General features: G+C 45.3%; 2 protein-coding genes across 2 annotated transcripts in view; both read left to right on the top strand.

The window, feature by feature from the left end:
- Positions 1-24,296, top strand: part of LOC140901502 (complement receptor type 1) — a 168,762-nt gene that overhangs the window by 92,808 nt on the left and 51,658 nt on the right. The gene's annotated exons all lie outside the window — the stretch shown is intronic.
- On the top strand, positions 11,954-18,467 carry LOC144929630 (uncharacterized). The gene is made up of 3 exons (XM_078849845.1): positions 11,954-12,862; positions 15,212-17,376; positions 17,966-18,467. The coding sequence occupies exons 2-3, from the start codon at positions 16,794-16,796 to the stop codon at positions 18,181-18,183; spliced, it is 801 nt and encodes a 266-aa protein (XP_078705971.1). The 5' UTR covers positions 11,954-12,862; positions 15,212-16,793; the 3' UTR covers positions 18,184-18,467.

Here is a 24,296-nt window from a genome sequence, read left to right as displayed (position 1 = left end):
GAGGGTGCGGGAGCTAGTGGCAGAATATTGCCCATAAAATGCAGCACCAGATAGAGGCAGACCTCTTCCTGCTCTACAATAGCAAATATTTGTCTGTCTCTCCCTTAGAGATGTCGGTATTCCCCAGGATAGCATCAAGTGCAGTTGTTGCTTTTGTCCATATGGGTTATGTTGCCAGGCCTTGGGGAATCAAAAATAGCTTGTGACTTCCTTGTGCTGAGCAGGTGTGTTTTGGATTTTTGAGGTCTCAGAGTTGAAGGCCAGAAGGGACCTCCCGATTCTCCAGTCTGACCTCCTGTATATCACAGTCCACTAACACTTCCCAGAGACCCACATACTAAACTCAACCAAAATGTAGTCTAAAATACTACAGCCCACAGGAGCTTAGACCATTATGTGCCATGGTCAGAGAACAGGAGGGCCTGAGGTGCACAAATTCCTCGGGTCCCTGTCATGGCAGGGAAATGTGGAAGTGAGATATATATTGAGATAATCCTGGCAATTGACTTGCACTCACATACTCCAGAGGAAGGCAAGAAAACCCCCAATGTCACTGCCAATGTGACCGGGGGGGAAATTTCTTAACAACCCCACATACTAGAGCCTGAGCATATAAGTCAAGCACTGAGGTGAGAGTGGTTGATGCCACCTCAGAGTCCTGGCCTTCCCCATCCAGTGTCCCATTTTCAGCCATGGCTATCCCTGATGGTTCAAAGGAAGGAGATAAAAGGAACCAACTCAGAATACGTTTGGTGTGGAATCCCTTCCTGACTGCTGCAGGTGCCTGGCTGAAATCGTGACGCGTGAGCCTTAGGAATGTAACACACACACTGGAAAAAAAACCCCAGGGTTGCTGAGCCCTGCCATCACAAGCAACCCCATCATATAATTGCATGCATAAACCTGTCTGGCTCTCTCTCAAACTAAGTTAGTTGCCCCCACAACTACTATTGGATGACTGTTCCTGTACCTTACCTTTCCTATGGTTAGAAACCCTCTAATTTCCAGCCTGAAGTTCTTCATGGGCAGTTTTTACCCATTGTTCTTGTGGTAGCATTGTACTTAATTGAAATAGCTTGTGATACAGCATGGCCAGAGGGTAGTAGGAGAGTGTTAGAAGGGAGCCTTATTCCCTGTAGAAGGAAGAAAGTTGGCTATAGATTAATTAGAACGCCTGAAGCCAGTCACCTGATAAACCAGCCGCCCCCCCCACCCCCCCGCCCAGCTTCAATCAGACAAGGAAAGGAGTTGAAGCAGAGTGGATGGATGTTGGAGCAGAGAGCAGTTTGGAGGGAAGCAGAGGAGAGTTTGGAGAAGTGCTGTGGTGGGCTAAGAAGACCAAGACCCTAGGTAAAGGGACACCTGGTTTGTGCAGAGGGAGGGCAGGAAGCCCCACAAGCTGAAGGGCAGGAGAGGGAAGTAGCTCAGAAGAAGAAACCACTAGTTTTAGTGGTTTACTGCTTTCCGTAGGGCCCCTGGGCTGGGACCTGGAGTAGAGGGCGGGTCCAGGTCCCTCCCTCTCCACTCCACTCCTCCTCTAGGACACTCGTGGGGCAGTTAATACCCCAGTTCAGGGGCGAGAAAGGGTGCCCTGAACCCTCCCGAAGAAGAGAGAGCGCGAGACCCATCAAAGTAGTGCCGGCAATTTGCCACAAGCTCTTCGCCCTCCCTGCTAGTTGAATGGATTGCGTTGCGGGGGCACACAAATGACAGGAATGCAGGTGTTGTGTCGAGTTTTGTTTTTCTGTATCACAACTTTAGGTGGCTTGTCCAAGCAGCAGAGATTGGACTCCCAAGGGATATTTGGGGTGGTGGGAGATGTCCAGGCCCAGTCTGAATTAGATGTATCTGAGCATGGGCAGGTAACTCCCTGGGGCAAGGCAGGCTCTCCTGCTGCACAGAGGTGGGAGTTAAATCCCTTGGTTTATCCTGTAGATTGGTCCATATCCTGCCTTCTGGATGAAATAGGTTTGATCCACAGAAATTTCCAAGCTCTTGTTGCAGGACTTGGTGACTTTCTGTACAGTAGCCTATAGGGGCCTCATGCTTTGGAATTATGCAGGCCTATGAGGTCTGTGGGTTTAAAGACCACTGGTTAGATCTTGGACAGTTACGATGCTTGAATTTTGAATATGGAACAGGGAGATGGCAAGTGGGTGACCGCTCAGGGCAGCTGTCTTGTCTCCCATTACTGCTGTCGGCAGGTTGTCTTTGGGTGTAATTCTATTTTACAAACTAGCAGCTGTTTGGGCCCATCTGTGCACACGCGTGCTCTCTCACTGTTCCCTGCCGTCACAGGAGATTGATTTCTTCAAGATCTTTCACTTCAGTTTAATCGAATGCTAAGTGTATTCTGTAGTGAAGACCAAGTGTAAGCTTTGTCAGTATGTTGCAACTTTGTGTGCTGGGTTTAGCTGGACCTTCAGCTCAATGGACTTGGAAATGCAGTGCTTTTGGCTAAGCCCTCAAGGGTTAACACATTGTTATTAATGTAGCCTCACACTCTACAAGGCAGCACAAATGGAGGGAGGAGACACAGCATGGCAGAGAGAGACAGTCTCTCAAACACACACGCACGCGCGTGAGAGAGAGACACACGTGCGCATTGCCCCTTTAAGTGTGCTGACCCCCAGTTTAAGTACATTACCTTTTTAAGTAGATCAGCAAGTTGACAGCAGTTGCTGGCAGCAAGCTCCCTCTTTCCTGAGCCCTGTCGTGTTCTCCCGCACCTCTCTGAGGAGAAGGGGTACAGCGGGAGGAGGACACCCTGACATTAGCACCCTTTTTCCCCCTCGCACAGCAAGCAGGAGGCTCCCGGGAGTAACTCCAAGGCAGAGGACAGGAGCAGCACAGGGCAGTGGGGGGAGGGATGGCTGAACTGCCTGACAATTGATAGCCTGCTGGGCGGCTGCCACACAGGGAACTTACGGAAGGTGATGGGGCGGGGCGGCTGCCGGTCTACCCTGGTTCTAAGCGCCCACCAGCTAGCTCCAACGGGCTGCTCTTTCTGCAAGCAGTGGACAAAGCAGGCGGCTGGCAAACAACCTTCTAAGGGAGCGTTGAGCAACTTTAAACAAGCATGTTCCCTAATTGATCAGCAACGAAACAATGTTAACTGGGACGATGTTAAGTGAGGCGTTACTGTAGCTGTACCGATGTAGATGTGTACTGTAGACCTGGCCTTCGTGTTCCTTGGCCCTGTGGTGTTAGATGTATCCCTTTTTCAATGGTTTGTCTCCACCTACTGGCAGAAAGAAACCATGTTCCATCTTTCTGGATGCGGAACTAGTTCTTTGCTTCCATGAGTCACAAACTCGAACCTTTTTTCTTTAGGTACAGATTAATTGGACAGACTTTTGCCCAGTGTGTGATTGTGGGAAATGGAGTTGATTGGGATACGGAGGTTCCACTTTGCCAAGGTAAAGCAATTTAATGGTTTTAAGAACAGTTCACGTCTGGAGATGATGCAGCATAGCTGGCGCTTCAGAGGAGTCTCTGTTCTTCCTTTGGCATTTAATCCAAATGACAGTTTTGTTGTGGGGAGGAATGAAATCGTACTGTGCTTCGCCATGGTGTTTAGATGACTCCTACAGAATCTTTTTTTTTTTTTTTTTTGGTACCTTTTAGATTATTCATATGCTGGCACTGTTTTAATATGCACAATCCAACAGGCCTCATGGCTCCTCTTCACTATTGTATCTGTGTAATCCTCCTGGTCACTATGTAAAAGGCATGATAATGACTTCAAGAAGTTTTGATGCTTCCCAAATGTGACTATCCACTTAAAATCTGAGGCTCTTTTGGAGTGAATCACAATTAATTTGATCTCTTGAATGCTTTCTGGGCTTGGTCTATCAATGATGCTGCTGATGTCCAGTCTAGAATCAGCTGCTGCTAAAAGAACTGTTCTAGCTTAGTTTTCTTCTGGTGGAACAATACTACATCTCGAGATGCCGGGCGAGAGGTTCTGGCTCCTTGAGGCTAATGTTGGGAAGGAGCGCGCTCTGCTAAGGTCATCTTCCAGAGCTGGTGTTTTATGGAGCATCCTCCTTGAGCAATGGACGTACTGGGTTGCGTCAAGCCTAAAAGCAGACAAACCTTCAGAATCTGAAAGAGATATTGCTTCAAATATTAAAATGGAATGTTAAGTACGCTTCCAAATGGCTAAATAGCTTTTTGGGGGGATCTGAGACAACTTTCTTAGTGAAAACTCTCTTTGGTTCACCTTCAGTGGAAACTTTAATTTTCATGTTGACATTCTTTGCTTCAGCAATACCTTGTCGTCCACCTCCTGATATCACCCAGGGATCCCATAATGGTCAGAGTGGAGAAGAGTTTTCCTTTGGCTCAGCAGTAACTTACAAATGTGACCCGGGCTTGTCTCTTATTGGAGAGGCCTCCATTCATTGTACAACGAAAGATCATTTCAATGGAGAGTGGAGTGGGCCTGCCCCTGAATGCAAAGGTTAGTAGCGTCTGTTTTTTATCCCCTTCTTATTCTACGATCACCTTCCAAGAAAAACTCTATTTTGATTGCTAAGTAAACCCATAAACCTGAGGAAATTCAGTTAGTGCTTTGTCCCCCTAAATACGTATCATGAAAACTAGTTACTGCTGAAAAACTAAAGAATGACTGAAACTTCATGAATCATTCCTGGAAACAATTTTTGCCTCTAATACATCCTGTGTTTTTTTCTCCCCTCAGTGTTCCAAGATTGAAGTTAATTCTCAGGTCACAAACAGTTGATTTTTAGGTGGAGAGAAACTCTTAAACTAAGGTTTTGCTTTTATGCCAGTACCCTTCAACTCAAGTGCTAATGGGGAGTGGGCGGAGAGAGATAGGGGCTTACAAGCAGGATTGTTTGGCAAGCCTCTTTTTCAGAACTCTCCGGGAGGGCTCCTTGGCAGTGAAGGCTCAGGCTTCTGTGAGTTCATATCACAGCCATAAAGTTCTTCGGAGGGAGAAATAAAGGTCATTGTACAATCCTCATTTTAGTGACGGCAGTGCTCCTGCACACTGTTGCATTTAGCTAACAATGCATTTATGTACTTGGTATTCAAGCAAGTGCAACAACTTGGTTTTATTCTTTCTGAGTTACCCAGCCTAACAGCTGGGATTGAGGCTTTTTCAGAGGCATTAGGGCAGGTTGGTCATCTTGCTACTTAATATTAACTCCCCCAAAAGCAGGGAAGTTCAGTTCCAGAATGTCATTGTATGTACATCTCTTCTAGTGTGACCCAAATTCCGGATGGCTTCGTACAACAATGATGTTTAACTCATGCAGTTTAGTGGAGGGTGGGGGAAGGGGCGGGATAGCCATACAGTTGGGTGCTGTCGTGTTTGTAGACTAACATCTTTTTAAAGGAAAAGATCCAGAGTTGTCTAACTTTATTTTGAAATACATTTTGGTACCTGCTGCTGTTTAGGGAGCTTATTGCTTTTGAGTAGCCATGTTAGAATGATGTAAAGTTTGAGTATCTGTGTCCCATTTATGTCATAGGCATAACACACACACAAATTTTATCAAAGCTAATGTTAAAATAAAATGAAATATATATAGGTTGGTGTCATAAATATAAAGGGAAGGGTAAACCCCTTTGAAATCCCTCCTGGCCAGGGGAAAGCTCCTCTCACCTGTAAAGGGTTAAGAAGCTAAAGGTAAGCTCGCTGGCACCTGACCAAAATGACCAATGAGGAGACAAGAGGGAGGAGGGAGAGAAACAAAGGGTCTGTGTGTCTGTCTATATGCTGGTTTCTGCCGGGGATAGACCAGGAATGGAGTCTTAGAACTTTTAGTAAGTAATCTAGCTAGGTACGTGTTAGATTATGATTTCTTTAAATGGCTGAGAAAAGAACTGTGCTGAATAGAATAACTATTTCTGTCTGTGTATCTTTCTTTTTTTTTTTTTTTTTGTAACTTAAGGTTTTGCCTAGAGGGGTTCTCTATGTTTTTGAATCTAATTACCCTGTAGGTATCTACCATCCTGATTTTAGAGGGGGGATTTCTTTATTTCTATTTACTACTATTTTTATTAAAAGTCTTCTTGTAAGAAAGCTGAATGCTTTTTCATTGTTCTCAGATCCAAGGGTTTGGGTCTGTGGTCACCTATGCAAATTGGTGAGGCTTTTTATCCAACATTTCCCAGAAAAAGGGGGGTGCAAGTGTTGGGAGGATAGTTCATTGTTCTTAAGATCCAAGGGTCTGGGTCTGTAGTCACCTAGGCAAATTGGTGAGGCTTTTTACCAAACCTTGTCCAGGAAGTGGGGTGTAAGGCTTTGGGAAGTATTTTGGGGGGAAAGACTCCTCTAAACAGCTCTTCCCCAGTAACCAGTATTAGTTTGGTGGTGGTAGCGGCCTATCCAAGGACAAAGGGTGGAATATTTTGTACCTTGGGGAAGTTTTGACCTAAGCTGGTAAAGATAAGCTCAGGAGGTTTTTCATGCAGGTCCCCACATCTGTACCCTAGAGTTCAGAGTTGGGGAGGAACCTTGACAGTTGGTAAAAGAGTGTCTGTACATAGAATCATGGAACTGGAAGGGACCTCGAGAGGTCATCTAGTCCAGTCACCTGTACTTAAGGTAGGACTAAGGATTATCTAGACCATCCCAGACAGATGTTTGTCCAACCTGCTCTTAAAAATCCCCAATGAAGGAGATTTCACAACCTCCTAGGCAATGTATTCCAGTGCTTAATCACCGTGACAGGAAGTTTTTCCTAATATCCAACCTAAACCACCTTTGCTGCAATTTAGGCCCGTTGCTTCCTGTCCTATCATCAGAGGTGAAGAAGAAGATTTCTCCCTCCACCTTGTAACAACCTTTTATGAGCTTGAAAACTGTTATGTCTCCTGTCAGTCTTCTCTTCTCCAGACTAAACAAACCCCATTTTTTCAATCTTCCCCCTTAGGTCATGTTTTCTAGACCTTTAATAATTTTGTTTGCTCTCTCCAGTTTGTCCACATCTTTCCTGAAATGTGGCGCCCAGAACTGGACACGCTATTCCAGTTGAGGCCTAATCAGTGCGGAGTAGAGCGGAAGAATTGCTTCTCGTGTCTTGCTTACAACACTCCTACTAATACATCCAAGAATGATGTTTGCTTGTTTTGCAACAGTGTTACGCTGTTGACTCATATTTAGCTTGTGATCATCTGGGTATAGTGCTTAGCTTGTTTACAAATATAAAGTTTAGTTTTTAAAAGTCATATGATACATAGAGCACATAATCAGCAATAACCCCAATTTAGGTGAATCAATTTAACAATACAGTTTAGATATCCGAATACTCAGGTACATCACTCTTGAAAAGTTGTACAGAGATTTGGTCGTGGAAAACAAAATCTATCAATGAGTGGAGATTGTCCCTCAGTAATTGAGAATTAGGTCGGTTGTCCATTTAGAAAATACGATCCATGAGGAAAGTATTTGTTACTTTCCTGACTGCGCTTCTCAGCGGCACTCCAGCTCATCCCTCCTGGTATTGCCGATGTCCAGTGATGTGTTCTATGTAGATGTTCCTCGACCACCTGATGGCGTCGGACACCATGAGTTGCCACATCAGCCCAGTGTAGCGTTAACCGAATCCATATGATCTCCGCACTCGCTCCTTACTGGGGTCCCATGCGCCAAGGACTCTGACGATCAGTGCGTTTGTCTGGACCTGGTAACCCTTTGTTCTCAAGGTTTCGGCCAGAGGGGCATATTTCTCTACCTTTCAAGCTCTGGCATTGTAGAAGGCCAGGATCCTGTTCTTGAAAGCCATTGTGATGTCCACCATGATCTTCTTCCGGTCCTTGCTGGTGATGACAATGTCTGGTTGCAGTTGGCTGTTGGTTCCGGGGATGGCGGAGTTTACGGCAACCTTCCCCACTGGTGGCGGGATGGCTCTGGCCAGGCGACCTTGGATGGCATTGTGTTGCAGCTGCCAAGCTCTTGAATGGGGCTTGCAGCTACACAGGACGTGGGGTAGCGTCTCGTTGGCGTAGCCGCACTTCCCGCATCGCTTGTCCCTAATCCCATGGTGTGGACAGCTCCGTTCAGTGGGACGCAGTTGAGCTGGGCCCTGTGGCTGCACTTCCAGTTGGCAAATTGGGTGAAGCTGCTCCCAGGGAGGAAGTGGTTGCTGGGTCCCACTTGCACGTCACCTCAAATGCCTTGCCCTGGTCCGGCTTCCGTTTCAGGTTTTCCACGTAGTGGCGCAGGTGGCATCCTTCAGGGTCCTCTCCAGCATGGTTCTAGCTCTCGGAGTGATGATAGTGTGATCTGTATTCTTCAGCTGTGGCACCAGGCCTCCCAGCTCCTGGCATTCCTCGCATCACATCCAGTGGCAGCCGATATGTTTCTCCAGTCGTCGCGTAGCGTTGCGGGCATGAGTCCAGAGTAAGACTCATAGACTTTAAGGTCAGAAGGGACCATTATGATCGTCTAGTCTGACCTCCTGCACAAAGCAGGCCACAGAATCTTATCTACCCATTGCTGTAACAAACCCCTAACCTATGTCTGAGCTATTGAAGTCCTCAACTCATGGTTTCAAGACTTCAAGGTGCAGAGAATCCTCCAGCAAGTGACCCATGCCCCACATGGCAGGAAAAGGTGAAAAAAACCCCAAAGCCTCTGCCAATCTGCCCTGGAGGAAAATTCCTTCCTGACCCCAGATATGGCGATCAGCTAAACCCTGAGCATGTGGGCAAGACTCACCAGCCAGACACCCAGGAAAGACTTCTCTGTAGTAACTCAGATCCCACAGTATCCTAGAGGAGGAACCTGCAAGAAACTCTGCCGAGGAGCCAGAGGGGGAAAATAACCTGGGCATCTACAAGACTCTCATCCCTGGCTCAACAGTCTTGAGAGGATCAACTGGGTCCAACAGGAAGAGGGGGATGGAGCGGAGTACAGGCCTGAGACTGGTCTGGGAAGGAGCAGTTAAAAAGCTTGGTTAGAGAAGTTAGGGTGGAAGGAAGAGGACAAACCAGGCTGGAGGGGGTAAAGGATGGTGTTGGAGAGAAGAAACATGAGGCAGGGGTGTGTTGGGAGAACTTACAAACGAAGGGAGGTAAGGGAACAGTTTGGAGGCATAGGTGGGATGAGACGATAGCTTTTGAGAATTGGGGAGACCATGTACTAAGCGAGGGAATAGACGCTTACAAGCTCCTAGGGGGTGTGGCACTCCAGGCATGTTGACTTGGCCAAAGATGGATCATCTTGAAAACTGTACTGTAATACTAATTATTTTGTGTAGGCGTAGATGGCTTCTGGTTCAAAGAATTAGTTCTTGGCATGGCTGTACGAGTAATGTGTCCACATGCATGTGGACACTTGTCACTGTGCAAACTCAACAGAAATCCTAAGGAAAATGAAATGGGTAAAATAGCTTGTCTGTGTTGCCTAGTTGAATAGTGTGCTAGCAGGTAGTGCTTGATCCTTCGACCAGGGAGAGAGAAAAGGAGCAGTCTTGGGACTCAGTTTTAGCATGTTTTGTTGCAAACTAACTTTGTAAAATCGCTCTCTAGTTGTCTTGTCGCCTTTGAGGTCTTTCCCTGCATGGCGTGGCTTTGTTCAGCATATTCAGATAAGTGGGTTGCTTCTGTATCGTCTTGTAAATCTCCTCTTTTTTTTTTTTTTTTTTTTTGCGGAACCTACTCTGAACATAACCCCAAATGGCCCTAAAGAAAGCCCAGGTCAACCTGATGACGATAAAGGGAGCGAAAAAACCACTGTGCTCAGATACCTAGAATCCTCAAGGTGGATGGTGGAGGCGTTGGTTTACACATTGAACTGGAACATTCTGCACACTTACTTCAATTTGCGCTTCATAATATATAACAAAGTACAGTTGTGCTCACCTGAATGCCCCTTATGCCCAGGTGTGAATTATAAGACTGAGGCTGGAATTAAATTCCTATACCTAGGTAGTAGTCTTGTCTCCCACCCAGAACTACCTCTTCCTTCATTCCTTTTTCCCCCACTCGTCTGTATGATAATACCCACCTGCTGATGGCCACTCACTCAATATATCTCTCTAAAATGCCAGCTGTATGAACCTGTCAGTCTGAATTCTGCACAATAATGGCACAGGCAGCTACAGGCTTAACTGGTAGTCAAGTGTCAATGATGAGAATTCAGAAATTCTCAGTGATGAATACAGATCCGATGAGATGTCTACTCAGTTCACTTTTTGTTCTGTAAGTAACGGTTAGGCGTGAGTTGACTGATCCTCTGGTAATGACAGCAGGAGTATCAAAATGAAAAATACCACTCTTCTCCTGTTTCTGCTCTGCTCCCAAATAAGTACAGGTTGGCAAAGAACCTGATGTCACTAATCCTGTGGTTACGTGTAGAGGCCTGTTTTGTGGTAGCTGATCCAAACACCACACCTCTAGTGACTTTTGCTATAGGTAAAAATTTGGCTGACCAGTGCAGAATTTGTGTGCGGTGTTTTGTTGTAGCCATGTCGGTGCCAGGATATTAGAGAGACAAGGTGGGTGAGGTAATATCTTTCATTGGACCAACTTCTGTTGGTGAGGAGAGTCAAGCTTTCAAGCTTCCTCAGAGCTGTTCTTCAGGTCAGTGCAGAATTTGGCAGCTGAGATCCTGAAAGTGTCTGGAGGGGAGGGCCCTCTGGTCTCAGAAGGATGCATAAGAATTCCGCAAATGAGAGCGTTCATTCATAATAGAGGAAATCTTTATAGAGGTTTTGCCCTGTCAATTCTCAGGTCTGTCGTCATGTCTCTATTACAATGTACAAGTAATAGGCAGCTTTTCCAGGTATCCTTTCTTCTTTCAATATTGGATTATCTAGGGGTCAGATCCTGGTTTCCAGTATGCCTTATAAATTCTGTAATTTGCATGATGGTATTAATTTGAGTCTATTTGTTTAATTTAGCGTGTGGTTTAAGGTACTAAATGTTGCACCAATAGGAATCAATGGATTCCTATAGTTAGCTGGCATTCATGTAATGTGTCACTTCAGCTCACCTTGCACTTTTTTTCTTTCTAGGGCTGAACACTGGTACCGTGATTGCTATTGGTAAGTAATTTAAAATTTTAAAAAATAATTCAATGCATAGACTTTACATGGTAAGATACGGTAATAGCATAAAGTATTTATGTTCCACTTCATTTCAAGCAATTTTTTCCCCGCTGCTTCACTACGTGAGGCATCTACTCCGGGTGAGAGAGTTTTTCTGTTACTGTATTATGTTCTGTCGAGTGGTGCCATGTAAAAGCTCATGAGGCAGATGCTTGACTTATTAATGTTCTTTTAACATAGGATGTTTAATGTAGGACTTTTGTGTGTAATACTAGAAAGAGTTGCCCTTAAATATCCATCTTACCCTCAGCCCATCTCCTCGGCAGCCTGAGGGTGTGGGCAGGGGAACACGGCAGAGGCTCACTGCATGTAGTCACTTTTGCACAACTTAGTAAATTCAGCCGTTAGATTAAATTTTCAGTACATTACTTTAAAATAGGTTTCTCAGCTTCTACAAATCACTCCCTTTACACAACCAAGGACAATGAAAGCTCCATTTTTAAACTGTAGATCCATGTAAAAAGGAAAAATCGGGGCGCGTTCAGCTTGGCCAGTGGGAGGGAAGGGGGTGGGGATGAATGGTGGTTTGAAACGTAGTGTGTGTGTCTACGCTGGAGCTGTAACTTTGAGCTCGGGTGTAGACATATCTGCGTTAGCGCTGATTGAGCTGGAGTGCTGAAAACACAAGCGTGGCTGCAGTGGCACTGTACTTGGATGGCTGTCTTTCCCCTCGTGCCGCCACAGCTATGCTTCTGTTTTCAGCATGCTAGCACGGAGCTATGTCTGCCTGAGTTGGAGACTACATCTCCAGCTCCAGCATGGACACGGCCTTAGTGTTTCTGTCCCAATCCCCCAACCCAAAGTGTCTTCTCTCTTTTGATTTTCTTCTCCCATTAACAAAATAGGAATACTTGAGTTACCCTCAAACTAGGTGTGCGACCCGGAGCCTTTTCCCTTGGACCCCAAGAGATTCAAGCCCAGAATGTCTTCAGAAATGCCTGCAACACTTTCAGGCTTGTAAAATGTGAATGTGGCAAACTAAAAACGTAATCCTATTGATCTGCTGTTCAAGTTCTGCTCGCTACAGCGTTCACAGTGAAGATTTTGTCTTGCTGCTAATTAATACTGTGTAAAAGCTTTTAAAAATGGCTTTAAAATGAAAAACTACCATTTAAAATCAAGTTCCCTTGGGCGCCATGGTTTCTGAAGTGCCTTTTGATTTGCACCAAGATCTAGTTTCAGTCTAAATTTCTTTGTGTTTAGCCCTGACTTTGCAAGAGACATCTTAGATGCTGTGAAGCCTGCTTTTTACTGTTTTACAATTTTTAGAAATGGAAGTATTGCTTGTTACCTGTGTAGGCAGAGACTCAACTCTACCCATCCACATCATACACATTCTTAGCTTACAGGATATTTCAACAAAGCACCTGCCTAATATCTTTTGTAGGGTAAATGAGAATTCTGATGCTGAGGCTTATTTTGTCCTTAATCTGTAAGCAAAGGCCAATGATCATAAGCCTTTAACAACACATGGTGTCCCATGTCGTGTCTAAGCTAATGAGATGTGCAGCATCCTACAACTGTTAACTTAGAACTGTCTCCAGCTACACAGGTAACTGACTTGAGAGATCCTTTCTGCTTGCTATCACTTTTATCACTGTTGGAGGAAAAGATACTCGCATTTAAAATGGGCTATTACTGCCAGAGTAAAAGAAATCCAGTATCAAGAAGACTTGCAAGTAACATGTTGCTATGTAGTCTCTCTGACTATGAAAAATAAGGTCTTGCTAGGATTTAACTGGGAACAGTTTTGAAAGAGAACTATCCTAAATGAGGTAACTCGTTGTCCTATAAATTTTAACCAGAGTTGTCTATTAAATAGGAAAAGACACACATATTAGAGAAGAAAATTGTCTATTGTTTTTGTGTTAACTTAATCCCAGAGACCATTTGCTGTCTGAAAATGTAAAGCCATAGGTTTTTCCAATGGTTTAACTTCAGTTTTTAGGAAACCATTTTAAGCGCTTTATACCTGTCTTTAATTAAATTGCATATTGACCAATCATTTGCCAAAACTATTAATAACTCTTTTCAATGTTTTCTAGGAGAGCAATATGCTTAAATAAATCTGAGACTTCATTCAGTAACGGGGTTCTAGCACGTACACTAATTATAAATGAACCCTATATACCCAATCATGTGAACCTGAGGCTTGACAGACCTGTTTGCTGCAATCCCCTAGGGATGTTTGATTGGCAGAAATATGAATATTAATATTGATAAGAGACATGAGTTAAAACTGTGCCTCCTTTCCAAGGGGCACAGCTGGGTATCTTGCATATAGGTTTTTACCTTGTGTGGGATTTCTTTCACAATTGAGTTTTAATAGAAAATTGTACATAAAATTTTAGGAAAGAGTTTTGGATTTGAACATTCTCTTAGAGTTTGCAACACACTGCAATGCTTCATTGTGCTCGTGCTTAGAAAGTAAAAAGAAAAAAAAATCCCTATGTGCATTGAAAGAAATGCAAAAGTAAATAGCATTGACTAGTTTTTTTTTAAAAAATCTTTCTTTTTTTTAATGATATGGAAATAACGTGTAAGGATTTCTTAAACCGCTTAACCTCACGAATATAGAATTATAGAAGGGGGTGTGTGGCTGGGGGGAGTCTGTCGAATCATCCTGTCCCTGCAAAGGCAGGATTGTTCTCTACAGTACTTTTCTCTACCATTTTAGTCCATGCTAGTTTTAAAAGTTCCAGGTAATAGGGCTTTCACTACTTCCCCCTGCCCTTCCCCCCCACCCTCCCAAAAAAATCCATTGCCGTCAAAAATTTTCCTCATATTCAGCATCCGTTTTCTTCGGAGTTCTAATGATACAAAAAGCCTCCTTTTAAGGAAGCGAAAGCAACTTTGATTTTTACTCTTGAATTCTGGAGTCATATTTTATGGAATTAGTTTCTCTCCTTTCCTGCTGTTGAGCCCATATGATGCAAAACAGCGCTTCAGTGATCTACAGGAATGTGGAAAAAAACCTTGCTTGGGTCCAGAAAGGTGTTTTAATAGAAAATATTTACTTCAGTGTGAAAAGATGGTGCGGTTCTGATGAACCGTTATCTGCAAGAACATAATAGAACTATGCAACATATCAAATTGAGACTATAAATTACTTTCTTAGGTTACCTTTGTTCTGTGGCCTGAACAGATATGTTGAATGTGACACTTATGTGAATATCGGCTAAATTCTCCATTTCTATGGAACCATTCTGTCAACCACAGCAGTTATGAATGCATTGTGTACCTTATGTCCTTGTGATGTAACTTGTCATTAACAGCTCTGTCTTAACACATATAAACGTTACTTCAGTATATTACCATTTTGATGATATAAGAACAAATATTTTCTCCAGAAGAATATTAATGCTACAAAGCCCATGTTGGACTTTCATTTCTGGTGTAAGGTTGCAATTCTATCCTTAAATCCGAGACTTCATTCAGTAGAGGTGTAGCAGCATACAGACTTTACATTTCAACTTTTAGCTGATACAACTTTGTGTGCGGAGCTCGCCAGCAGGCAGGAGATGTTAAACAGATCTCTGCTGAAGAAGAGCTCAGGTGGTGTGGGTGTGTTTCATAGTGGGTTCACTGTGAAACGGTGGGCCCTGACAGTGTACAAAAGTACTGTTGACTCTTCAGTAGTACTCTACGTGGTATTCTTGGGGTGTACAGTTGAATGAGATTCTTGTACAATGTGAGTGGTCAGTGGAAGAAACAAATATGTCCTAAAAGAGTGTTATGTTATAGATGACCCCCTTGCCTTTCCAGTGCTCTAAACAGCTGAGCGTTACGGGGAGGGAGCATAGATAGTCCAGTTCTCCTGTATTTAGGATATGTAATAACTAGCTTACCACTGTTTGCCAACTTTGATTACAGATTAATCCTCCTCATGAATTTTTTTCTACCTCTCTTCTGTTTTGGACATGGCCTCTGAGAAGAAACAGCATGAACTGTGCTTTAATTGGAAATGAATTTATAATTGTGTTAATGTAACTCTAAAATTAACTAAACAAATCTTTCAGACAGAATATAAAATGAAAACTCTCATTATCCTAAACATGGGGAGTGAAATCAAGATAGTATGCATTTTTACTTTGGTTATAACTTTCTTTCTTTTGGTTTTTCAGGAAAGATGCGTGTCATTCTTGCCGTGCTGATTACTAACTTGTTCATCAGACAGTGAATGGGATATTGGAAGAAAATGGAAAAATTGAAGCAATCGTCATATGCTTGTACTAAACTTTTCTCGTGATCCCAGATTCCTCTCATTACAGTTGTGTTCAGGGTTGTGGATTTTGCTGTTGCGAGCGAGAGCCTGTTGAGATTTCTATTTGGAGGTTTCTATTTTGAAGTATGTATTATCCCTTTTAAAGTACAGATTTCATGATGCCAAAGATACTCCTTGAACTGCTGTCGGCTTTTGTTTAATTCAAATTTATCCTCAGTTTCAAAACCAAATCTCCAGAATAATCAGTGTTCCTTTTGCTCTCATGTCCAGGAAACTCCAAAAACAACAATAACAGACAGCCCCAAACTACTCTTACCCCAAGGCTTGTATTTAGTGTGTCCTCAGTGTAGCATCCCAGGGTGAAGTGCATGGACGTGTGCAAGACTCAGTGTGGATTCTGAACACCTATCAAATTTTTTAAACCCGTATTGAGAGGCAAAATAAATTACCTCTGTTTCCTTATGAACGCTTTCTGATAAGTAAGCAGTAAAATGGTTATACTTGTGATCAGATTCTTCTGATTCCGTGCCTAAAGGAAATGTCTTTATTTTTCTATTTCAGTAGTTGAAAATAAGTTTTTGGTAGCATTTAAAGCAAGCTTGTTACGTTCAGGAAATAATTCTCTGCTGTGAGAAGGTGTTCATAGCCAAATGCTGTTTGTCACTGTCACTGAAAACATAAATTATTTGTAGTTATGCAAGTTGTACAGAATTTTACTTGGCAATCTGCAAATTTATTAAATGAAAAAACTGGAATTTCTGTGTTGTACTCAAGTCTTTTTTTTTCTCTGAATAAAAGTCTGTACAAAGACTATAGCATCCTGACTCTCTCGATAGCGATGTAAAAATGTGGTTGACATCTACCCCTCGACTGTGATCTGGACACTAAGTGCTTTCAAGAGCAGATGAAACTAGTACTTGTTTTTGCACCCCACCCCCCCAAGAAATCCATGATTTCCTAGGGCATGGGTCTTTCTAGCAAGGGGTAGCACTTTGTCAGCCTTGTAACAATGCACTGCCAGGAAACTACAAGGTACTATCCAAACTGAATAAGAGTGTGATAGTATTACCCACACACTTCCTGGGTGTGGTGTTGTGTCCCATCTAGTGGCACAGAGACGGCTTAGCCCTGGTCTACACTAGGACTTTAGGTCGAATTTAGCAGCGTTAAATCGATGTAAACCTGCACCCGTCCACACAATGAAGCCCTTTATTTTGACTTAAAGGGCTCTTAAAATCGATTTCCTTACTCCACCCCTGACAAGTGGATTAGCGCTTAAATCGACGTTGCCGGCTCGAATTTGGGGTACTGTGGACACAATTCGATGGTATTGGCCTCCGGGAGCTATCCCAGAGTGCTCCATTATGACCGCTCTGGACAGCACTCTCAACTCAGATGCACTGGCCAGATAGACGGGAAAAGAACCGCGAACTTTTGAATCTCATTTCCTGTTTGGCCAGCGTGGCAAGCTGCAGGTGACCATGCAGAGCTCATCAGCACAGGTGACCATGATGGAGTCCCAGAATCGCAAAAGAGCTCCAGCATGGACCGAACGGGAGGTACGGGATCTGATCGCTGTTTGGGGAGAGGAATCCGTGCTATCAGAACTCCGTTCCAGTTTTCGAAATGCCAAAACCTTTGTGAAAATCTCCCAGGGCATGAAGGACAGAGGCCATAACAGGGACCCGAAGCAGTGCCGCGTGAAACTGAAGGAGCTGAGGCAAGCCTACCAGAAAACCAGAGAGGCGAACAGCCGCTCTGGGTCAGAGCCCCAAACATGCTGCTTCTATGATGAGCTGCATGCCATTTTAGGGGGTTCAGCCACCACTACCCCAGCCGTGTTGTTTGACTCCTTCAATGGAGATGGAGGCAATACGGAAGCAGGTTTTGGGGATGAAGAAGATGATGAGGAGGAGGAGGTTGTAGATAGCTCACAGCAAGCAAGCGGAGAAACAGGTTTTCCCGACAGCCAGGAACTGTTTCTCACCCTAGACCTGGAGCCAGTACACCCCGAACCCACCCAAGGCTGCCTCCTGGACCCAGCAGGCGGAGAAGGGACCTCTGGTGAGTGTACCTTTTAAAATACTTTTCATGGTTTAAAAGCAAGCATGTGAAAGGATTACTTTGCCCTGGCATTTGCGGTTCTCCTAGATGTAGTCCTAAAGCCTTTGCAAAAGGTTTCTGGGGAGGGCAGCCTTATTGCGTCCTTCATGGTAGGACACTTTACCACTCCAGGCCAGTAACACGTACTCGGGAAACACTGTAGAACACAGCATTGCAGTGTATGTTTGCTGGCATTCAAACAACATCCGTTCTTTATCTCTCTGTGTTATCCTCAGTAGAGTGAGATATAATTCATGGTCACCTGGTTGAAATAGAGTGCTTTTCTTCAGGAGACACTCAGAGGAGCCCATTCCTGCTGGGCTGTTTGCCTGTGGCTAAACAGAAATGTTCCCCGCTGTTAGCCACAGGGAGGGGGGAAGGTTGAGGGGGTAGTCACGCGGTGGGAGGAGGCAAAATGCGACCTTGTAACGAAAGCACATGTGCTATGTATGTAATGTTAACAGCAAGGTTTACCCTGAAAGACTGTAGCCACTGTTTTATAAAATGTGTCTTTTTAAATAACCTGTCCCTTTTTTTTTTTCTCCACCAGCTGCATGTGTTTCAATGATCACAGGATCTTCTCCTTCCCAGAGGCTAGTGAAGCTTAGAAAGAAAAAAAAACGCACTCGCGATGAAATGTTCTCCGAGCTCATGCTGTCCTCCCACACTGACAGAGCACAGACGAATGCGTGGAGGCAAATAATGTCAGAGTGCAGGAAAGCACAAAATGACCGGGAGGAGAGGTGGCGGGCTGAAGAGAGTAAGTAATGTAGTGCCAATCTTTAAAAAAGGGAAGGAGGAGGATCCTGGGAACTACAGGCCAGTCAGCCTCACTTCAGTCCCTGGAAAAATCATGGAGCAGGTCCTCAAAGAATCAATCCTGAAGCACTTGCATGAGAGGAAAGTGATCAGGAACAGCCAGCATGGATTCACCAAGGGAAGGTCATGCCTGACTAATCTAATTGCCTTTTATGATGAGATTACTGGTTCTGTGGATGAAGGGAAAGCAGTGGATGTATTGTTTCTTGACTTTAGCAAAGCTTTTGACATGGTCTCCCACAGTATTCTTGTCAGCAAGTTAAGGAAGTATGGGCTGGATGAATGCACTACAAGGTGGGTAGAAAGCTGGCTAGATTGTCGGGCTCAACGGGTAGTGATCAATGGCTCCATATCTAGTTGGCAGCCGGTATCAAGTGGAGTACCCCAAGGGTCGGTCCTGGGGCCGGTTTTGTTCAATATCTTCATAAATGATCTGGAGGATGGTGTGGATTGCACTCTCAGCAAATTTGCGGATGATACTAAACTGGGAGGAGTGGTAGATACGCTGGAGGGGAGGGATAGGATACAGAAGGACCTAGACCAATTGGAAGATTGGGCCAAAAGGAATCTGATGAGGTTCAATAAGGATAAGTGCAGGGTCCTGCACTTAGGACGGAAGAACCCAATGCACAGCTACAGACTAGGGACCGAATGGCTAGGCAGCAGTTCTGCGGAAAAGGACCAAGGGGTGACAGTGGATGAGAAGCTGGATATGAGTCAGCAGTGTGCCCTTGTTGCCAAGAAGGCCAATGGCATTTTGGGATGTATAAGTAGGGGCATAGCGAGCAGATCGAGGGACGTGATCGTTCCCCTCTATTCGACATTGGTGAGGCCTCATCTGGAGTACTGTGTCCAGTTTTGGGCCCCACACTTCAAGAAGGATGTGGATAAATTGGAGAGAGTCCAGCGAAGGGCAACAAAAATGATTAGGGGACTGGAACACATGAGTTACGAGGAGAGGCTGAGGGAGCTGGGATTGTTTAGCCTGCAGAAGAGAAGAATGAGGGGGGATTTGATAGCTGCTTTCAACTACCTGAAAGGGGGTTCCAAAGAGGATAGCTCTAGACTGTTCTCAATGGTAGCAGATGACAGAACGAGGAGTAATGGTCTCAAGTGGCAGTGGGGGAGGTTTAGATTGGATATTAGGAAAAACTTTTTCACTAAGAGGGTGGTGAAACACTGGAATGCGTTACCTAGGGAGGTGGTAGAATCTCCTTCCTTAGAGGTTTTTAAGGTCAGGCTTGACAAAGCCCTGGCTGGGATGATTTAACTGGGAATTGGTCCTGCTTTGAGCAGGGGGTTGGACTAGATGACCTTCTGGGGTCCCTTCCAACCCTGATATTCTATGATTCTAAGTGGCGGGCTGAAGCCAGGTCTGAAGCTCAAATGTGGCGGCAGCGTGATGAGAGGGGGCAGGATTCAATGCTGAGGCTGCTGCAGGACCAAACCAGTATGCTCCAGTGTATGGTTGAGCTGCAGCAAAGGCAGCTGGAGCACAGACTGTCACTGCTGCCCCTCTGTAACCAACCACCCTCCTCCCCAAGTTCCATAGCCTCCACACCCAGACGCCCAAGAACGCTGTGGGGGGGCCTCTGGCCAACCAGCCACTCCACCACAGAGGATTGCCCAAAAAAAAGAAGGCTGTCATTCAATAAATTTTAAAGTTGTAAACTTTTAAAGTGCTGTGCTTAAAGTGCTGTGTGGCATTTTCCTTCCCTCCTCCACCACCCCTCCTGGGCTACCTTGGTAGTCATCCCTCTATTTGTGTGATGAATGAATAAAGAATGCATGAATGTGAAGCAACAATGACTTTATTGCCTCTGCAAGCGGTGATTGAAGGGAGGAGGGGCGGCTGGTTAGCTTACAGGGAAGTAGAGTGAACCAAGGGGCGGGGGGTTTCATCAAGGAGAAACAAACAGAACTCTCACACCATAGCCTGGCCAGTCATGAAACTGATTTTCAAAGCTTCTCTGATGCGTACCGCGCCCTCCTGTGCTCTTCTAACCGCCCTGGTGTCTGGCTGCGCGTAACCAGCAGCCAGGCGATTTGCCTCAACCTCCCACCCCGCCATAAATGTCTCCCGCTTACTCTCACAGATATTGTGGAGCACACAGCAAGCAGTAATAACAGTGGGAATATTGGTTTCGCTGAGGTCTAAGCGAGTCAGTAAACTGCGCCAGCGCGCCTTTAAACGTCCAAATGCACATTCTACCACCATTCTGCACTTGCTCAGCCTATAGTTGAACAGCTCCTGACTACTGTCCAGGCTGCCTGTGTACGGCTTCATGAGCCATGGCATTAAGGGGTAGGCTGGGTCCCCAAGGATACATATAGGCATTTCAACATCCCCAAAGGTTGTTTTCTGGTCTGGGAATAAAGTCCCTTCCTGCAGCTTTTGAAACAGACCAGAGTTCCTGAAGATGCGAGCATCATGCACCTTTCCCGGCCATCCCACGTTGATGTTGGTGAAACGTCCCTTGTGATCCACCAGAGCTTGCAGCCTTATCGAAAAGTACCCCTTGCGGTTTATGTACTCGGCGGCTTGGTGCTCCGGTGCCAAGATAGGGATATGGGTTCCGTCTATAGCCCCACCACAGTTAGGGAATCCCATTGCAGCAAAGCCATCCACTATGACCTGCACATTTCCTAGGGTCACTACCCTTGATATCAGCAGATCTTTGATTGCGTGGGCTACTTGCATCACAGCAGCCCCCACAGTAGATTTGCCCACTCCAAATTGATTCCCAACTGACCGGTAGCTGTCTGGCGTTGCAAGCTTCCACAGGGCTATCGCCACTCGCTTCTCAACTGTGAGGGCTGCTCTCATCTTGGTATTCATGCGCCTCAGGGCAGGGGAAAGCAAGTCACAAAGTTCCATGAAAGTGCCCTTACGCATGCGAAAGTTTCGCAGCCACTGGGAATCGTCCCAGACCTGCAACACTATGCGGTCCCACCAGTCTGTGCTTGTTTCCCGAGCCCAGAATCGGCGTTCCACAGCATGAACCTGCCCCATTAGCACCATGATGCATGCATTGGCAGGGCCCATGCTTTCAGAGAAATCTGTGTCCATGTCCTGATCACTCACGTGACCGCGCTGGCGTCGCCTCCTCGCCCGGTATCGCTTTGCCAGGTTCTGGTGCTGCATATACTGCTGGATAATGCGTGTGGTGTTTAATGTGCTCCTAATTGCCAAAGTGAGCTGAGCGGCCTCCATGCTTGCCTTGGTATGGCGTCCGCACAGAAAAAAGGCGTGGAACGATTGTCTGCCGTTGCTCTGATGGAGGGAGGGGCGACTGACGACACGGCTTACAGGGTTGGCTTCAGGGAGCTAAAATCAACAAAGGGGGTGCCTGTACATCAAGGAGTATTTCAGGCAGGACTGCACGGAGGGTTCCAATAAGAAATGGTGCACCTAAGTTATCGTTCTTATTGGAACAAGGAGGTTAGCCTGGCCTCTGATTGATACATGGCTAGATTTACCTCGCTACAACTTTTCTGTGAGTGACTGCAGTGTGATCTAGAGGAATGAGTCCCCTAGACAGGGGAGGAGGCAAATGAGTACAAAACAAATCTGGTCTATTTCTTGTTCTGAGCCACTCCATCTATCTTTTACATCTTTGGCTGGCAGCAGACGGTGCAGAAGGACTGCATGCCATCCACATCTTATGGCTGCTCAGCAGAAGATGGTACAGTATGACTGCTAGCCATCTTCATCTCTTGCCTGCCTGGCAGAAGATGGTACAATACGACTGCTAGCAATCCTCATCTCTTGCCTGCCTGGCAGAAGATGGTACAGTACGACTGCTAGCAGTCCGTATCGCCTGCCTGCTCACCATAAGACGGTTCAATAGGACTGACTGCAGGACTAAAGAGAATGACCTGGTCAAGTCACTCCAAATTTAGTCCCTGCGCCCATGTCTGCCCAGGCGCTCCCAGCCAACGTGGCCAGGAGCACCTCGGACACGACGAGGACGACTACTAGTCGTATTGCACCGTCTGCTGCTACTGTGCAGCAAAGCCGTACCGCGTCTGCCAGCACCTAGGAGACATAGGGTGACGGTTACCTGAGCGGGCTCCATGCTTGCCGTGGTATGGCGTCTGCACAGGTAACTCAGGAAAAAAGGCGCGAAATGATTGTCTGCCCTTGCTTTCATGGAGGGAGGGAGGGAACGGGGGCCTGACGATATGTACCCAGAACCACCCGCAACAATGTTTTAGCCCCATCAGGCATTGGGATCTCAACCCAGAATTCCAATGGGCAGTGGAGACTGCGGGAACTGTGGGATAGCTACCCACAGTGCAACGCTCCGGAAGTCGACTCTAGCCTCAGTACTGTGGAAGCGCTCTGCCGAGTTAATGCACTTAGAGCATTTTCTGTGGGGGGGGACACACTTGAATATATAAAACCGATTTCTAAAAAAACGACTTCTATAAATTCGACCTTATTCCGTAGTGTAGACATACCCTTAGAGACCTAAAAGGAGTCTGCTCTACAGCCTTAGCTAACAGCCAGTCGGTTTAATCCTGCCTGCATTACAATAGGATTAGGATCTATGTGATAGAAACAGATTTCTGATGCTCATGAGAAACTGCAAAGATGCTTCATGAAGCTTTGCCTTTGCTCAGATTGCCTGAAGGATGTGTCTGGATTTAGATGTTGTAATTTGCCACTGTTGCTAAGGTCATAACTACACTGGGGATGTGTCCTGGTTTTCAGTTTTCAGTTCAAATCCCCAGCATAACATCAGGTTTGCCCTATCAAGCCTTGTTTTGCACGAGTGCAGTTTATGTTTTCAAGCCTGGGTAGGTGTAAGCTGCACTAGTGCAAACTGCAATTCATAGCAGTTTTCCTGTCGACACCACGGCTAAGCACTGATGGAACTATATTGGTGTCAGACCACTAGTGGCTGAAGGCAGGACAAAGGCTCAGGCCATGTCTATGCTACCAGCTAAATCGGCACTGCTGCAATGGATGCAGCGGTGTCAATTTTACCGGGTCTGGTGAAGATGCTAAGTCGATGGGAGAGTGGTCTCCTGTTGATGTCTGTCTGTACTCCACCTCCTTGAGAGGCGGAAGTTGTGTCGACAGGAGAGTTTCGCATCGACGCAGCGCGGTGTAGACGCCGCTGTAAGTCAACCCAAGTTGTGTCGACTTCAGTTGCCTAACTTGGTGTAACTCAGCTTGACTTACAGCGTTAGTGTAGACCAGCTCCCAGTGTACACAAGGCCACCAATGGCGGTAGCATTGGGAAGCTTAGTGTAGATGGGCCAGTGGGTGCTTTTGGCATTTTAAACCCAATTAATGGTGTTTTCAAAAGAGCCCAAGTGAGTTAAGGAGGAAAAGTCCAATTGAAAGTTGTTGTGAGCTGACTTAAGATGAAGGGGGGAGTTGATGTGAGTCACATTAGCTGTCTGTCTCTGTTCCGTAGCATAGTGATACTGCTCATAACTTTCCATACACTGAGGTTATGAAATGGAAATAGTTGAAAAACCACTTTAAGGTGGAGTCGAGGTCTCTCAACTGCAGGAAAATAGTAAACATTTTGTTTTTGTTTTTGTTTTTGTTTTTCATAAAATGTAGAAATGCACCAAATTTGGTAAAGGTTAGTGAGGGACTGGGATGGTGAAGTGAAATACTACTAGTTCAGTCTGGCAGTGAGGTGTGCTTAGACTAAAATTTCTGCAGGCAGTAGGTACTGTGTGGGGCTCATTCTCTCTTACCTTGCTGGTCACCCTGTGCTGCAGCTGTGTGTGCGTGTGTGAGATCATTTTTAAACACATAAATGTAGTAGTTTTTTCACAACTGGTAAAGCTTTCACTTGCTTTTTAGCTTAACAATGTCGCCGTCTTTCCATGACTTTGGGTGTATCGGTTGGTTCTCGACATGGCTATCCTCCAGCAGTCCCTCGGTTGCCATGTCCTCGTATTCACTCTTCTTCCATTCCTACCAATAAAAAACAAAAATATTTAACCATAAATAGTTATAAAACATGTTGTAATTTTTCATCAATTTGTTATCAAAATGACCTTACCTCCACTGTTGAGTCTGCTTCCTCCAAAAC

Source organism: Lepidochelys kempii, chromosome 21, assembly GCF_965140285.1.
Source record: "Lepidochelys kempii isolate rLepKem1 chromosome 21, rLepKem1.hap1, whole genome shotgun sequence".
NCBI classification, from domain to species: Eukaryota; Metazoa; Chordata; order Testudines; family Cheloniidae; genus Lepidochelys; species Lepidochelys kempii.
Note: the sequence above shows the minus strand (reverse complement) of the source record. Positions and strands in the feature narration are given on the sequence as shown.

What these genes read in the sequence shown, in the direction of transcription:
- LOC144929630 (XM_078849845.1), top strand. Translation starts at nt 16,794, where the DNA reads ATGCAGAGCTCATCAGCACAGGTGACCATGATGGAGTCCCAGAATCGC. An exon ending in AGGCGGAGAAGGGACCTCTG is followed by an intron (nt 17,377 to 17,965) that starts GTGAGTGTACCT and finishes TTTCTCCACCAG; the next exon opens with CTGCATGTGTTTCAATGATC.